Here is a 16,834-nt window from a genome sequence, read left to right on the forward strand (position 1 = left end):
ACACCAGAAGTTCACTAACCCCTCAAAGCTCACAAACCTCTCCTGGGTTCAAACCAATTGAAGTACAACTTGTGCATAGTTTTGGTGTGCTTTAATAGCTGCTTGTGGTTCACGTAGATATGAGATAATCATCCATTCTTTCTATGACAGTTAAATCAGCTCTTCCATGAATACTTTTAAGTTTGAGGATACTGGCGTCACTGAATATACAATACTACAAGATCTGGTAATATCTCTGAAGCTAAGAATTATTTCCTATGCAAAACCAGTCATAATTTCATCTCTCCTTATGAACACGTACTCCTTATTCCAGCACAGAAATCCACTTCTCAAGAAAAATACTTTCTTGCTACCAGATCGAGCAATTTTTTATTCCTGGAATGCTGTCATGGTTTTAGCACAAAGTTTGTCCATCCATTTGTAGACAGCAGGGGTTCATAAAATGAAAAGCCGTATTTTTCCGTCTTCTGATCCTCCATACAGATCCAAAGCACTTCCCCTGTGCTGTACAGCACTCACAAGGAAAGGCGCAGGCCCTCATGAGCAAGGAAATCCTGCTCCCGGGTTCTGAATCTACAGCAGGCGGCTGCAACTGCGACAGGTGGCCCTGACGGCTGTGTGGAGACAAAACCTGTGGTACAGAACCACCTGCTTAGGGCTTCTGTGGAGAACCAGACCTGTTAACCCACATTCTGGAACGACACGCTGCTTTCCACTGAAATTGCCAACAGGAGTCAAGCATCAAAAAGCTGAGACTGGATTTACAGCAGGCTTTTAACTTTCATTCTCCACAAGACAGGATGTGGTCTCCTTTGCCAACTCTGTAAAACACTGGCCCTTGGTTAAAAAAAAGCACAGCAATTCTTCTGTCATCCAGAGAAAAATGAAAAAAAAAAACACTGAGGTCTCAAGCTTGCAAAGTGCTGTACTAAATTCTAAACCAACTCCACCCAGGTGTTAGGTCACAAAATGAGAGATGATAGATAACTGGAAATGCAGTGAGACCACAAAACTAAAAAATAACCAAAATACATTAATTGATTTTCTTCTTGAACCAGCAAATAAAAAAACAATCCAAAGGCATATTCTTTCTTTCATTTCAACTTAAGGCTAGCTTCTTCTGACAATCCCCCAGTGGCACTGTATAGATCACTTCTGTGCACAGCAAGCTTGAGGCAAAATAAGCTCCCGGGGACAGTGATGATCCAGCTTTCCTGTTCCCCTAATGCCCACGCCCCTCGTTCGGAAAAAGGAAACACCCAGAGAGTACCAGCCGCTTCCCATAGAGCAAGAGGCAGGAGTCTACAAGAGGAAAGAGAGTTCTGTTGGGGGTGGGGTGGGGGGGGTTCAGCCACTGTCCCCACCCCCATGGCACAGAACTGCTCCACCCACCCCTGGGGGGACCAGGGGGCTGACAGACAGACAGACATCTGCTGCTGAGGAAGCAGTTTCTAGTCAGTGAGAGGGCACTAAGGCTGCAGGATTAATTTAGTGGGCACATGAACCTGTGATTCTTAGCTTGGGATGCTTATTTTATTTGCTTAAAACCACAAAAGTCCATTTTATACCCCCCAAAAGTGATGTATTTTTTTTTCTCAGCGTATCCCAGTGTTGTTCTGAAATTGAGTGTTGTTGAGCTTTACTGCCTCACAATGCCTGGGGTGCCATCCCTACATTTGCATGGAGTTTGCATGTTCACACCGTGTTTGTGTGGGTTTCCACCTGGTGCTCCGGTTTCAAAGACATCCTGGCAGGTTAATCTGCTTCTGGGAAAACTGGCCCAGCTGTGAGCGTGTGTCTGTATCTGCCCTGTGATGGACTGCCGTGTGCCCGGTGCCTCCTGGGACAGGCTCCAGCTCCTGCGGTTAAGGAGCTTCCTGGGTGGAAGTACGAGTCTCACCCCAGAGCAGAATCAGAAGATGACACACACACTGAGAACACTAAAATGCTCTTTGACTGGATATGTTTTAGACTGCACATCAACAATCCAAATTACTGAGATGAACACAGCAAAGCAAAGGACAGTCTGGCGAATGGTGAGCTCACTTGAACGTGGCAGTGTGTAGCTCTGTGTATCTGAGCTCACTTGAACGTGGCAGTGTGTTGCTCTGTGTATCTGAGCTCACTTGAACGTGGCAGTGTGTAGCTCTGTGTATCTGAGCTCACTTGAACGTGGCAGTGTGTTGCTCTGTGTATCTGAGCTCACTTGAACGTGGCAGTGTGTTGCTCTGTGTATCTGAGCTCACTTGAACGTGGCAGTGTGTAGCTCTGTGTATCTGAGCTCACTTGAACGTGGCAGTGTGTAGCTCTGTGTATCTGAGCTCACTTGAACGTGGCAGTGTGTAGCTCTGTGTATCTGAGCTCACTTGAACGTGGCAGTGTGTAGCTCTGTGTATCTGAGCTCACTTGAACGTGGCAGTATGTTGCTCTGTGTATCTGAGCTCACTTGAACATGGCAGTGTGTAGCTCTGTGTATCTGAGCTCACTTGAACGTGGCAGTGTGTTGCTCTGTGTATCTGAGCTCACTTGAACATGGCAGTGTGTAGCTCTGTGTATCTGAGCTCACTTGAACGTGGCAGTGTGTTGCTCTGTGTATCTGAGCTCACTTGAACGTGGCAGTGTGTTGCTCTGTGTATCTGAGCTCACTTGAACGTGGCAGTGTGTTGCTCTGTGTATCTGAGCTCACTTGAACGTGGCAGTGTGTAGCTCTGTGTATCTGAGCTCACTTGAACGTGGCAGTGTGTAGCTCTGTGTATCTGAGCTCACTTGAACGTGGCAGTGTGTAGCTCTGTGTATCTGAGCTCACTTGAACGTGGCAGTGTGTTGCTCTGTGTATCTGAGCTCACTTGAACGTGGCAGTGTGTTGCTCTGTGTATCTGAGCTCACTTGAACGTGGCAGTGTGTAGCTCTGTGTATCTGAGCTCACTTGAACGTGGCAGTGTGTAGCTCTGTGTATCTGAGCTCACTTGAACGTGGCAGTATGTTGCTCTGTGTATCTGAGCTCACTTGAACGTGGCAGTGTGTAGCTCTGTGTATCTGAGCTCACTTGAACGTGGCAGTGTGTTGCTCTGTGTATCTGAGCTCACTTGAACGTGGCAGTGTGTAGCTCTGTGTATCTGAGCTCACTTGAACGTGGCAGTGTGTTGCTCTGTGTATCTGAGCTCACTTGAACGTGGCAGTGTGTTGCTCTGTGTATCTGAGCTCACTTGAACGTGGCAGTGTGTTGCTCTGTGTATCTGAGCTCACTTGAACGTGGCAGTGTGTAGCTCTGTGTATCTGAGCTCACTTGAACGTGGCAGTGTGTAGCTCTGTGTATCTGAGCTCACTTGAACGTGGCAGTGTGTAGCTCTGTGTATCTGAGCTCACTTGAACGTGGCAGTGTGTAGCTCTGTGTATCTGAGCTCACTTGAACATGGCAGTGTGTTGCTCTGTGTATCTGAGCTCACTTGAACGTGGCAGTGTGTTGCTCTGTGTATCTGAGCTCACTTGAACGTGGCAGTGTGTTGCTCTGTGTATCTGAGCTCACTTGAACGTGGCAGTGTGTTGCTCTGTGTATCTGAGCTCACTTGAACGTGGCAGTGTGTAGCTCTGTGTATCTGAGCTCACTTGAACGTGGCAGTGTGTAGCTCTGTGTATCCCACTTTACAAGAAACCAGAACCATTGGGCACATGATGTCACCCTGTTCGAGGGTGAAATCCTGTCCACGTCAATATGCATCCTTATAAAATAAATATACACATCATAAATATTGTCCAAACTACAAAAAGTGATCACATTTGTCCATTTAAAAAACAGCACAAGTGAACTAATACCATTTTTCTGTGCCAGGATCGTGACTCCAGTGGAAGGCCGTGGGGGGACTATAATCTGAAAGCTTACTAATGCACACGTAAAGATGAACTAATTTAGCAGCTGAAGTTCATGGACGCTTCAGTCACTCGGGAACCACTTCTGTCCAAAGTGACTTTACTGTAGCAGATGCCAAAAGTCGCAAGAACAACAGCTGCAGCAAAGTCAGTAAGAACATTGCAAAGCATAAAGCTGAAGATGGTTTAGTGATTTGCTCAGGGTAACACACAGTGATTTAGAAGTACATCCCAAAAATAACCCACTTTTCTTAACCACACCTTTTCCTAGAACACCTTGACTTTTTAATGAGCTGCAAGTAAAATATTCTTCTGTAAATTAGCACACTGACTGGTGGCTAGATTAGCAGTGACTTCTCTTTTGTAGACAAATGGCTTTTGTTAGCCTTCATCTGCAGTGACAATGTTCCATTAGCATTCTAGGGTGAATCAGCGTGAAAAACACTATCTGGCGCATGACACTGACCAACGTCAAGCAGCGAGCGGGACACCTGTGAGTCTTGCACAAAAAGCGTGGATGAAGACATCCAGCTTAAGCATCTTTCACATCTTGGGGCAGATCCATCTGTTCTGCTTTTAAATGTCAATTAAAATGTTTATACAGCCAAATACAGCCGACACTGTTGACCAATTTCACCACTGGTTAAACATGAAATGAGATTTTTGAATAGGAGACTTATTCTGCATATATTTTCTACAAACATGTTGTGCTAGTCGAAAATGCTTCTGTGCTTTAATCCAAGTGTAACCCATTCTAGTGAAATACTCTGAAATGTGCCTGGTAGATTCTGTGCTTTTCCTTTCTCTCTCCTGAAAGAGGTTAAACAGTAAACACAATAAAAAAAAAAACAAAGTCATTCTTCCTGGGTTGTATCCTGCTATGCAGATGATGGAGGTCTAGAGTCTCTCCAGATGCGTGATTAGCACAGACAGCAGCTGGCTTGCTAGCTATAGCTCTGGCGCCCTCTGTGGAGCAGTCTAGGGGTTCGCGCTGCTTTTTGGCTTTTCCAAACTGCCACACAAGAGCCAAGCAGACATCCTGACGATCTGCCCAGGACATCCTCCACTCCTGTGCTGCTGGAATGCGAGACGTCTGTGGTCGCTAATCACGCCTCGCTTTAAACCTCTTCCTCTTCCTAAACCTTGGGTGTTGCAACAGCACCGCGCTCCACCCACCCAATGGTCAACTGAAGCACACAGCCATTTGCAAACACATGCAAAAAAACATGTTGCATTTCACCAAATTCTCACTGGATGTTTTTGCTGCTGCTGCGATTCCTTGCATGGTCATCTGCTGAGGATTTCAATTTCAAGACCTCATCCGATCTCTAATTCATCAAGTTCCTCCACTAGTAATGGACTAGAAACCACATCCTTAAACATCTGCATTGGCTCAAGATTTCTTTTCACAACCAGTTTCAGTTGCATTTGCTGGAAATTAAAACAAGGTTTGGCTTCATCTTTTCCTTGTGTGTGGGTAGTGTTTAGGCCTCTGTTTCAATGAACTGCTTGCTATGGATACAGGGTTTGTGACCAGTCCCAGGAGGAGTGCATCTTGGTGGAAGCAGAACTTCTTACATGCACTGTATCACATTCCAGATCTTCGGAAATATCTCCCAAATTACATCCAAATCAGCATCATGAACAAGAGGCGCAGTTACTGGTCACCAAGTAGTTTTAACTCATTTAGATGAGACACAGATACTTGGTATGAAAAAGCCTTGTTTTCTTTCTCAATTCCTTTATTTCCATGTAGAAAATGAAATGGTGACATAAGAGCCTAGAACTTGTCCCATTGGCACAGCTCCTGATGCCTTCATCAGTTGAGATACAACAAATTTAGGAATATTAGAGAACAGACACAATCCAATTATAAAAAGGTCATCAGCCCCAGACTCGCATCTGGGCATCCCTGCAAGGTGCCAACAAATCCGTTTCAACGCTAAAGCACAGCGAAACGCACTGTTTTAACATCTAAAGGCTGTAAACTGCTGTGAAGTATAAATCGCTCTTAGAGGACCCAAAGCTTCACCGTTCTATGCTGACGGGAAGGAATCAATGAAACTTGTGTTGTTTTAGTGTCAGAATTTGTAAAAAGCTTTCAGAACTCCTCAGGGACGGGCATTAGAAAGCGGTATATAGTGAGAGATTAAATTGGAAGTTTTAAAAGCATTTGATTAAGGACTTAAAGCAAAGAGAGGAATACAAGTTAAAGCATTAAAAAGACCAATGGGTACAAAGATCACTTTATGACAAAGCTCGGGGGGAAAGCCATTATGTGAAGGCCTTGAAATCTTCCAAACCCACCCTTTAATGATGGACAGAATGTACCTCGTTACAGTGGGTGTAGACTGTGAAACGAATTCAATTATAATCCGTTTTAAGTGAAACACGACAGGCAGCTATGGGACACAACAGACCTTTAGCTCTGGGCGTGCACTATCATTTCGTGCTAGGTCCTGTCTTTGCAAATTGAACGGTGAACACGAAATTTCCACACCGGGACTCGGTGCAAGAGCACCATCACTCACCCAACAGGAGGGAAGCAAAACTTACTTTCGCTCGTCACCTCCGCGTTGTCTGGCTCCTCGCCGCCCAGTAGTCCGCAGTTGGCTTCGTCCCAGGTCAGGATGAGCGGTACGTCGTCATCTGCGTTGCTGGCCATCCTCCGAAAAGGCCTGTCCGGGGCAGGGCGACCCTCGCTCGCTGTCTGTCCCACAATCAAGCCACCCTACCAAGTGGGTTTCTCGTTTGGCTTATCCAAAACTTCTCCAGCTCCTTTTGCATAATCAATGCCAATCGTCTCGGAGTGGTAAACTGCAACGCAAAACCAAGAGCCAGCAGTTCACCTGCTACATCCCCCAAACTGAAGAGACTGAAGAGTCTAGCTTCAGTTTGTTGACAGGTTTAGTTTTAAAAACCCAGTGCGTTTTATTGTGCCAACGCCGCTACAGGACACTAAAATAAAAGCAAATATCGGATCGTATTTCAAGCGCTATAAATCATCTCTTTTTACTAAAAGAAATCTAGTCCAGATTGTATTTCATGTACCGACCATCGGAGTCATCAATGTTTCTAACGTGTACATGCATTTAAACGACTTAACATGATTCAGATAAAAATTCAGTAACAAAACTATCCGATTTTGTGACGTTATAGCGCTAAACAGAGCTCCTCCGACAGCTTCTTTAGGTTTAATTTCTTGAGTTAAGATATCAGAGAGAAAAACGGTCTCAACTTCTGTCTGTTGTTGATAATAACAACACGACGATTTATTCTGAACTAGTGAAGAGCTGTCATGTTTTGAGTTAAGCTAGCTTCCACTAACCCCAACGTGCATATCTTCCAAAACGGAAAAAAAATAAAAGCAGGCTTTTAGGTAACCTTCGCGGAACCAAAAAGACATACCAATCCTTTAAAAAACATCGCGCAAAAACATTCTTGTTACATTTTGTAACCAGACCCTGCACAGCATTAAAGAGCCTGAAGACAACCAGCGCACAGGCCCGCCTCTGCTGCGATGCTATTGGCTGGTGTCTGTTCGCTGAAGTCCGGTTCTGCCCTGTGAGTGGAGAACCAACCTGTCAATCAGAAGCGCCTCGACTCGTACGTGGGGATGAGAAAATGGCACGTGACGCGCACATCTCTGACTCGTTTTTTTTACAATTGTCTTTACGTCGCGTATAAGAAAATAAGGTCTTTAGCTCTCAGTTAAGCCGTTCTGGAAGTCATATGCATTAAGCATAGCTTGCGTCTAAAGTTTAAATGCCGAAGCAACGTCGTCTGGTATAATTCATTATAAAGCAGTTAGAAATGTATATAAAAACTGCGCTTTAACACTAGGGTCAATGTTTTTTTTTTTGGAAAGGCCGTGAGAAACTAAAACCATTCAAACTACATTCCCAATAACGTACAGGGATTGCTTCCGGTCACGATGCTGCAGTTCAAGCGCTGATTGGCTGTCAAAGCGCCGCCTGCATTGCGGTTTCCTAGCAACGCAGATAAACTGCAAGCAGAAACAAGTTCCCATTGAGGTAGGTGAGATATAGCACCAGTCTATTTTTTAATTATGCATACATTTATTAAGAAACATGTGTTTGTGTTATGTGTTTGGTCCGTTATTCGTAGCTGTATTCTATGTTGCACTGGACTTTTTAAAATAAAACTTCATGGTCTAAAAAAGGAAAATAATATATTACAGTTCATTGTGTTGATTGTGTATTTAGCTATTAACAGTAAAACTGCAAAGTTAATTAGAGGCGTCAGTGTAATATTATTAAAAATCATGTAATCTCCTAAACACGTTTTCTCTCCTGAACTGTAAATAACTTTCAGTTAAGTTCTCAGGAAGTTCTCAGGAAGAAAAACGTGAAGAAAAACTGCTCCTCCTGATTCCTTCACGTGTCGTTCTGTCTCCAGGTGACCCCAGGACCTTGTGCTGTAGCTGAGCGGTGTCTGCTGAGGAGCAGAGGAGCCTGGAGACCGACGGCTCATGGCGATGGAAGTGGCTGTGCTGCCGGTGGGGGGCGGCTGCCGACAGGCCGCCAGTCCCAGCCCTCAGCCCCGCGCGAGCGCCGCCAGGGAGTCTCTCAAGATCCTGGACCCGGCCCGCAAGAAGCTGAGCTCCCTGGAGACGCAGCGGGTCGCGGGCGTTCTGGACGAGTGCATCGCGAAGGTGGAGCTGGTGGCCCTGCTGCCCACGGTCCTGTCCGGCCTGGAGCGGCTGTCGGTGGGGCTGGGGGCCGAACTCGCGGGGGCCCTGCGGGAGCACCAGCGGCTGGGGCAGATGCTGGCCGCCCTGCAGGAGAGGAGCCAGCGGCAGGGGCCGGGGGGCGAGAACGAAGACCCCCGGCTCCCGGGCCTGGAGCAGGCTCTCCGCAGCTCCCTCCGCAGCGTCCTGAGGCACCTGCGGGCACACCCCAGTGCCACCCACAATCTGAGAGGGCAGGCGGGCGCGGGCGGGGGGGCTCCGGGACTGGCGTGGGGTTTGGCGTGGGGGCTGACGGAGCTGCGCAGCCTGCTCTTTGAGAAGCTCCTGACCGGCCCCGCGGAGGAGCGAGAGAGGAGCCGGTACATCCAGGAGGTGTCTCTCCGGCACCAGAACAACGTGGGGCTCATCTCCACCCTTGAGAGGGAGGTGGCTGCGGCCGCCCGGGACAGGGATGCTGAGGTAGGGAAGGGGCCCGTTATGCGTTAGGAGATTGACAGTCCAGGTGCTGTCCCTACGGCCTTTTAAGAGCATAACCAGAATGCAGGGCTGCATTGACTTATTTCAAGTCCAAAGTGTTCCTCATGGCGGTGTTAACTCCCATGGAGTTGGAAAGACAGAAATGATGTGCCGTGATGGCAGCCTCTGTATCTAGCCTGCACACATATATTGTACATATGTTCATATATACAGTGTTCTGTCCAGACACTCAGTGTGCATAAGTGTTCATAGATAGATAGATACTTTATTCATACCGCCAACCCAAGCCTGGAAGGGCTGGTATTATCAGTTTCCTGTGGTCAGTGTGGTGTGGAAATTCTGTGCTGTGTTTGTTATGGTGCTGTGAAGATTTCCCCAGAGAACGTTTCCAGTCGCGACACCAGCCACCCTGTCTCCTTGCTTAGATTTCCAAGAAGAATGAGGTCATCCGCAAGCTGAAGGGCTCCCTCCACCAGATGGAGAAGATCTCGGAGGACTTCCTGAAGCGAACCCGGCAGGAAGCGGACAAGCAGACGCAGTCCGACCGCAAGGCCTCGGAGAGCCGCTGCGGGCGCATGCAGCAGGAGATGGGGCAGCTGCGCGGGCGGCTCAGCGGCCTGATAGCCGAGAACCGCGAGAGCGAGCTGGCGCTGAGGAAGGTGCGTTTCTTTTCAGTTCCAGGGACCTGAGCCCATCCTCCAGTTTGAACCGAATTACAGTACTAATACAAAAATAATCTCAATTGCCTGCGGCTTCATTTCATGCCAGATCTCAGTCAGTATATTTAGTTATTTTGTTATTTCTGCTTAGAATGTTTGCCAAGTAGAGATTTTTTGAGGCTTGGAAGATCTTTTGAGAGCAACACGGTGGTGCAGTAGCAGCGAAGGAGCCCTGGGTTCAATCCTGGCCCGGCTGTGCTGTCTGCCTGTGTGCTCTCTTCATGTTTGCATAGGTTTCCTCTTGAAACAGATGTCCTTTTAATCACAATACCATTATGGTTGTATATGAGCAAATGTTATTCTTTCCTCAGATGGAGGGTCTGTAGTGGTGGCCATAATGCTAAACAGTGAATGTTGCATTTTCAGAAAAAATAGTTCTATGATGTAAAGTTTTAGAAACTGGTGCCCTGCAACTATTTCATTTTCTCAAGTATAACCTGCTTCTCTACAGAGGAAGTACAAAGTGGAGACAGAGATTGAGAACTGGATCCAGAAATATGATGTGGACATGGGTGAAAAGCAGGTAGAGAAAAGTTTTCTTTCCCTTCATCCATAGTCATGCACATGATTATGGCGAGAACTGCTCATTCCCAGATATCAATAGAATAGAAAATATATCTGAATTAGAATTCAATCACTATGTCTCACACAAACTCCCAGCCCCGAGCCACACAGCAGCCTTCCGAACAAGGGTGAATTATTCTAGAATAAGGCTGGCTTTCTGTCATGGGACAGGTCGGTGCTATTGGCTGTTCTAAGACGACAGAAAGGGACTGTAAAGGGTTTTGGGGCATTGTTGAAACATTTCACCTGAAAATCCAGAGATTGTGAGTCCTAGTTTTGGCATGACTTCACTGTCCCCTTGTGTTCCTCTAAATTGGGATACGTCTGGTCTATATGTGGAAAAAAATCTTTTTCAAGCTGTGCAGTACACTACCTTTTATAACAACAAATAAAAATAAGGAACACATAGTATGGAGTTATACTATACTTGTTCCTTTACAGTGAACGCACGCCGACAAAGCTCCACACCGGAATTAAAATAATAATTGTGTTCATCTGTAACATTTTGTTTTCTCAGGGACAAAGTTAGTACTGTAATTCTGTTAAGTGAGAGGCTATCACTAGGAGAAAATGCAAGAATCAGTATCAGTTTAACTGTGGTTTTCATGAGAGTAATAAACACTCGTTCCTGTTTACGCTGGGTTTAGCTGTAATGTCCAAATTTCTTGGGGCTCTCTGTGAATTTGGAAACATTCCTTTCACAATGAACAAAGCGGTGTCTGTGTCGCGCGTAGCCGGAGAGGGACGAGGTACTGTGAGCTTGTCAGTGGTGGCTTTGCCGTTTGTCAGACAGAGCTGGAGGAGCTGTCTGCTGTCTATGCCGAGGAGAAGGAGGAGCTGAAGGAGCTGGAGGAGCACTTTGCCGTGCTGGAGCAGGAGTACAGCCAGATCATGGAGGAGCGCCGCCTGGCCCGGGAGAGGAGGGAGGAGGAAGAGCGGCAGCTGGCCCTCATGACCCGCGCCGCCATCCTCATCCAGGCCTTCTGGAGGGGCTACAAGGTGCGCAAGCTGATGAAGAGCAAGAAGAAGGGCAAGAAGGGCAAAAAGGGCAAGAAGGGCAAAGGCAAGAAGGGCAAGAGCTGAACTCTCGCCTCCCTCCTAGAAAAACACACTGCAGCTTCCGCTGTGTTAGGATGAGATATTATCACAGTGGGACAACAAATAAACTTCATTACAACACTTAATAAAAGGTTTATCACAGCTTGGAAAACCTAAGAAACATGAAGAAATTGCTCTTTATTGATTGTATTTTGCTTTAAACACAAAGATCATAACATTGCTAGGGTGTGTTTTAGTATTTTATTGTATAATCCTATGTCTTTAAAACATACACGTTTACCCTTACATGCATGAGAGCTTTTACTTTTTCAAGTATTTTTACTGGAGTTTACAACACTTAAGAAGGTCTGGCACATACATTCTTAATTGTTATTCACAATTTAGTTGAGGTTTCACTGCAATCTGCATTTGTCCTGTCACTGTTTCCTGGAATTGTGAGGCCACTGTCATTTAAAATAAGAAACTATCCTAAATTTAATCTCGAATATAAAGCTGTATTAGTAGTTTATGAACCCATAAAATATATCATCAATCGTGGCATTACAGTATACATTATTTAGTAATATTTTAACAGATTTAATAGCTGGAATCTTCATCCAGTTTCTGAAATGAATCAAGGAATATTCTCTTCTATTTAGATATGAAATGTCTAATTCCCTGCTGAAAAGAGAAGAAAGAAAACACATTTCAGCTGTGGAGCCTTCTTCGGGGGTCACTGGGTGACAGCAGAAACGTTGTTTTCTTTCTTCTCTTTTCAGCATGGAATAAACCTATTACTTGTACCTATGCAGCCTACGCATCCTGACGCAGCTCCCCACCTGAAGTGTCTAATGTTTCATTCTGTGTTTTGGGATGTCAAAAGAGAGATACATTTTAGAAATAATGTGACACCCAATCACTTTATTCAGAGAAAAAATATCTATATATTTTATATAGCTATACTACAGGTTTGGTGATTGCATGAAACAAACAGCTATATTATATGGTAGATGTCCACAATGGTGCCTAAGTGATCCTCAGTCTGCAGGACATTTATGGAAACTCACATGACAGCACTGCAGTCCTATACCCCCCAGACATTGCTGTAGCCTATAAAAGTTTACAATTAGGCTGCTCTAATTATTCTGGGGAAACTGGCCTCAATAATGAAAGTTGCGTGAATGGGGGAATAAAAGGCAGTCCTTGCAAAGTGAAGTTAAGACACGCTGAGTAAGAGCAGGTTCAGAATCCACAGAGTAAACAACCTTCGCATTTATTTGTCCAGCTCTGTTCTTTTCTATGTGAAATGTGTTTCCATTGCTGTCCAAATAAATAAGACTCTCACACAGGAAGAGTCTCCAAGTAACAGAAATATTTACAGTAGCTAATTTAAAGCTGCTCAGTTAATTTAATGCTTTGGTTATGCTATGGGCATAAATTATGTCTTGTTGTTATTCTTTTGTTGAACCATTTAAATATGTAACTAATTTGCAACTCAAGAAAAGACCCCATCCTAAAATAGAATTCCTTGTTTATTTAAGAAATATAAGTTTTCCTAATATATTAAGACCCTTCTTGGTCCTTTTATACATAATGTTTATACATGGAAAATGCAAGATAATCTCTGGAATCATTTATATTATATTAATTATATTTTCATAGTAATAAAAAACGTTTTAAAATAAAATCTTCTCAAAGGAGCTGAATACAGGAGAGCTGTATTCTGGATCCCTTTACTCTTAATAAATTTACTGCTATAATAAACTTCTACAGTTGGTAAAAAGATCCCAGCACAGTGCAATCCCAAGGCCACAGCCCATCCACTGGGATAGGAAATGCTAGAGGAGAGAAACAAGGCACGTTAGAAAATATCTGGAACACATTTGAGAGCCCTTTCTAATTCCTTTTTAAGATTTATGAGAATTTAAAACAATGAAGCCCATGAGCTGCATGGTGGTATGGTTATTACTCCTGCCATTTCTAACTATTCTTGTGCATTTTTCACTTTTTTACAACCACCACATCCAGAATCGGAGTGTCATGTATTCTGTAGTCTGTGTTCTGTTAATCCTCTGGCAGGAATTATAGTGATGAGACCTCCTACAGTGAGCTCTGAGGTCCAGGCACTTCACAGGACCACAGTATGACCAGTCCTTCATGCAGACTTATTCACACCCCTTCAGACCCTTTGGTTTCCCTCACTGAGCTGCCATCCTGAATCGGAATCACAGAGCTTCAGCTGGATTGAGCTCTGGAGATCGGGATGGGCAGGCGACAGTGTCTGTTCTGTGTGTGATTAACCTTTCTTTTTCAATCTGGATGTGTGCTCTGGATCGCTGTCACGCTGGAATGTCCAGTTTTGGCCACACATGAGTACTCCTGGCAGAAGAGTCAGGTGTCAGGCCAGTATGTCCAGGTCTGTGTTGGAGTCCATTTCCCCTGTCTTGTCCAGGGCTCCAGGACTCCCAGAACATAAGAGTGGTCACGAGTGTTTTCTCAACACCAGCTTCGTCCAGTTTTACACCAGACATAACGCAGATGAGCCAAAAAGCTCAAGTTTAATTTCATCTGACCACAAGACATTTGTTTCAACTGTCATTCAAATTGTCTTTTTGTCATTCACTTCTTTCTTCCAGCCCAGCTGTGAATACTACATTCATGCTGGCAGCTTCACATGGTAGTTTTCGACACTATGGATCCTGAAGAAGCCAGTGTGTATTGGGTATCCAGGTGTTATCTTTGTCCCAAACCTCTTCACAGCCCATGGTGGCAAGATACACTTGTGTATTACATGTCTAATGCTGGACACCACAGTGGAAAGGGGTTAATGCAGCTGTTTGTGGATTCTGTTATAGCCATCCCCCAACATCTGGAACCCCATGATCATCTGTCTGCAGTCTGTGAAGATCTCTCTGGCTTCAGCCATGATGATGCTGTGACTCACGAATGAATCTGGAGGGCACTGCAGTTTACAATGGCACTGTGAGAGAGCTTCCTCTCAATGCTTTAACACCATAAAGTGTGCAGAAGTGTGTGACCACGAAAGAATGCAGTGAACGCTTGTTAAAATGGGTTTAAGTGTGAATCTATAAATTATTTTGCCATTTACAAAACATTAGTTGTCCACAATTCCATTGATCTATACACTCTACACATAATAAGCCCCTTTGTCAAATGTAAAGGGGAATAAGTCCCAACTGGTTTTTCAGTAGCTTAATACTTCCAGGGGGGTTTGGCCTTAATGGATGCTGTGGTCTTGGGCCTCCTATGAGGCAAACACAGACTGGCCAAATGGGCGCTTTTGCCTTTATCTGTAGCTCCCAGCCCAGCACATGCGGATTTTGTCTTTCTCATGAGCCCTACATCCTTTTGGGGTCTCCAATCTGTATCCCCCACCTCCTCTTCGCTCTCTGGCCTCCTCCAGAAGTCTGTCTTTCCCTGATAAGGTGCGAGCTCTGTGCTGCTCAGGGGAGGGTGGGCTGATGTCACGTGGGGAGCCTGTGCACAGCAGGTGCTGAAGGTGCTGGGGGTCCAGAGCAGGGGCTGTGACCTGCTGCCCTCTTTCTTCTCCGCCCAGGGAGGCTCCCATGTTGGCGTCTGAGCTGGAGGTCCAAAGAGAGACTCATCACAGTAGGAAGGCAGGTGGCTCTTCAGTCTGTAATAAGGAATACAGAAAGACAGGTTTTATTGAATGTAGTAATGGATCTTCATACAGCTACAATGCTTTCTTCATTCACTTTGAAACAACCAATTATACTTATATAATTATACTTAATTATACTTCTTCTGCTGTTAATGGATTCTTGAATTGAACATGGCAAAACTCAGAGTATTCATCACGTCCTTGGTGACGGAGTTATCAATATCACTGCCTCTTTTACACTGACAGCTGGTGTGTGGGGAGTGTACTGGCGCACTATGGCTGCCGTCGCATCCTCCAGGTGGGGCTGCACACTGGTGATGGAGGGGATCCTCATGACCTGTACAGCGCTTTGAGATGAGTGTCCAGAGATGCGCTATAGAAGTGTAAGCAGTTATTATGACTATTATGAGCTAGAACTGGAGCTGCTGAGATTGGCCGCCAGCTCGTTCTTACACCACAGTTCTGTAGACAGACACTGACCTGTACCTGGTCCTCCTTCCGTGGGCTGCAGTGGAGCGGCCAGGCTTGGGCCGGGGAGCAGGATCGTCTGCCTTGACCGACCCAGTGGACGCAGGGACCCGCGGGCGAGAGGGCATGACCCCCTCCCTTCGGAACGACGTCCTGCCTGCCTCCCCCTGCCCCCTGCATCCGCGCCCGGCCCTGCTGGGCGCCCTGAAGGCCTGCACCCCTCTCACCGCCAGCTCCGCGGCCATCTGGGACACGAGTGGGCCGGACAGCCCGTCCCGCGGCAGACAGACCGCGCCCGTGCTCGTGCACGCGGTCACCACGCACCTATACCTTAAAGAAACAGAGTGATCAGAAAAACAATATGGAAAACATTTCTGTTACTGGTAACAAGCTCGGAAAAACTTTGCTCTTTTAGCCGAACAGGCAGAGCTGCTATTAATTTACGACACGGCCTAGAAGTAAACCTTCATATTGCCCTAGCCCTTTGAACACTTTCACTCCTTTATGCTTAGATAGGGATCTGTGCAGGGAAGTTGTTTTTCAGAACGCATTCGCCAGAATTGGGAGCTCCCTTTTCATACACTCCTGTGGGAAATAGCGAGTTCAATATTGTAAGGGATTCGGGGCTTGTGCCCTCGCCGCCTGGGCTCGAACCCGGGTGTCCGGCGTCGCTCAACAGGGGTCTTGCCTGCTGAGCGACTGACCTTCCTCGGGCCGAGCGGCCAACATCCCAGTTATGCGCAGGGGCGTATTCGTTACAATATTATTAGGGCAGCTACCGCAATCGCACGCCGATTCGCCGGGACTGTTTTAATATAATTATTTTGTTTACACATATTCGCTACCGAATATTTATGCACAAAAACGAGCTCCGTTGAATTCGCCCGGAGTACAAGACTGACAAGGCTCTTCGACCTCGTGCCCCTGTGCAAACCGAAAGGCAAACGCAAGAACAGAAGATACGCTGTCGATCCAGATCAGCGCGAAAGCCCTTCCTCACCCTCGCCTGCCCTGGGTGGTCGTACCGAGAGGCTGAGCTGGATGTTTGGCAGCACCTATCACTTAGCAATGATTGCACGCACCGTATAACTTCATCCATGTGCGCCTCGATATTTGTGTTGGGAGCAATCATCCTTGAACATAAACCTAACGAGCGCCCCAGCTCAAGCATGCCCATATAATTCATGTAGTAGCGTGAAGTAAACCAGTGAACCGACTTTCATATGCAGTTTGATCTGGCTGCTAGTTTTACAGTCCTGCATTCACCGCAAAACGTTTGAATTGTCTTAGAATTTGCACATTGGTTTTGAAGTTTTTTTAAACGTGTGCCACTTTTGTTTGTATTTC

General features: G+C 45.9%; 3 protein-coding genes across 6 annotated transcripts in view; 1 reads left to right on the top strand and 2 right to left on the bottom strand.

The window, feature by feature from the left end:
- tpcn1 (two pore segment channel 1) overlaps positions 1-7,410 on the bottom strand; it is a 29,116-nt gene extending 21,706 nt beyond the window's left edge. For 2 of the 3 annotated variants that reach the window (XM_088618258.1, XM_088618260.1), the window contains exons 1-2: positions 7,196-7,388; positions 6,424-6,684 (exon numbers count right to left, since the gene is read on the bottom strand). In XM_088618258.1, the coding sequence (XP_088474384.1) occupies positions 6,424-6,532 (109 nt within the window). In that variant the 5' untranslated portion in view covers positions 6,533-6,684; positions 7,196-7,388. Of the gene's footprint in view, positions 1-6,423; positions 6,685-7,195 lie in introns of all 3 variants that reach the window. The other variant, XM_088618259.1, reaches the window with a different exon arrangement.
- Positions 7,411-7,540: 130 nt separating this feature from the next.
- Positions 7,541-11,557, top strand: drc10 (dynein regulatory complex subunit 10). Its single transcript, XM_088618274.1, has 5 exons — positions 7,541-7,901; positions 8,287-9,037; positions 9,481-9,714; positions 10,226-10,297; positions 11,128-11,557. The coding sequence occupies exons 2-5, from the start codon at positions 8,360-8,362 to the stop codon at positions 11,419-11,421; spliced, it is 1,278 nt and encodes a 425-aa protein (XP_088474400.1). The 5' UTR covers positions 7,541-7,901; positions 8,287-8,359; the 3' UTR covers positions 11,422-11,557.
- Positions 11,558-11,623: 66 nt separating this feature from the next.
- Positions 11,624-16,577, bottom strand: LOC148641832 (RBPJ-interacting and tubulin-associated protein 1-like). 2 transcript variants are annotated; one of them, XM_088618288.1, is made up of 3 exons: positions 16,488-16,577; positions 15,500-15,811; positions 11,624-15,031 (listed from the first exon to the last, which is right to left on the bottom strand). In XM_088618288.1, exons 2-3 carry the CDS (start codon positions 15,730-15,732, stop codon positions 14,590-14,592), a joined length of 675 nt encoding a protein of 224 aa, XP_088474414.1. In that variant the 5' UTR covers positions 15,733-15,811; positions 16,488-16,577; the 3' UTR covers positions 11,624-14,589. The 2 variants fall into 2 exon arrangements, with proteins under 2 accessions (XP_088474414.1, XP_088474412.1); XM_088618286.1 differs by having other exon boundaries at positions 15,500-15,817; positions 16,488-16,560.
- Between the last annotated feature and the right edge of the window lie 257 nt (positions 16,578-16,834).

The sequence above is a fragment of the Lepisosteus platostomus genome, chromosome 24, assembly GCF_059453375.1.
Source record: "Lepisosteus platostomus isolate fLepPlt1 chromosome 24, fLepPlt1.hap1, whole genome shotgun sequence".
NCBI lineage: Eukaryota > Metazoa > Chordata > Actinopteri > Semionotiformes > Lepisosteidae > Lepisosteus > Lepisosteus platostomus.

Excerpts from the sequence above, each read along its gene's own strand:
- drc10 (XM_088618274.1), top strand. The coding sequence starts at position 8,360 with ATGGCGATGGAAGTGGCTGTGCTGCCGGTGGGGGGCGGCTGCCGACAG. Across the intron at positions 9,715-10,225 it reads GCGAGCTGGCGCTGAGGAAG|AGGAAGTACAAAGTGGAGAC; the intron begins GTGCGTTTCTTT and ends GCTTCTCTACAG. Across the intron at positions 10,298-11,127 it reads TGGACATGGGTGAAAAGCAG|ACAGAGCTGGAGGAGCTGTC; the intron begins GTAGAGAAAAGT and ends GCCGTTTGTCAG.
- LOC148641832 (XM_088618288.1), bottom strand. The coding sequence starts at position 15,732 with ATGGCCGCGGAGCTGGCGGTGAGAGGGGTGCAGGCCTTCAGGGCGCCC. Across the intron at positions 15,032-15,499 it reads GGAAGGAGGACCAGGTACAG|ACTGAAGAGCCACCTGCCTT; the intron begins GTCAGTGTCTGT and ends TCCTTATTACAG.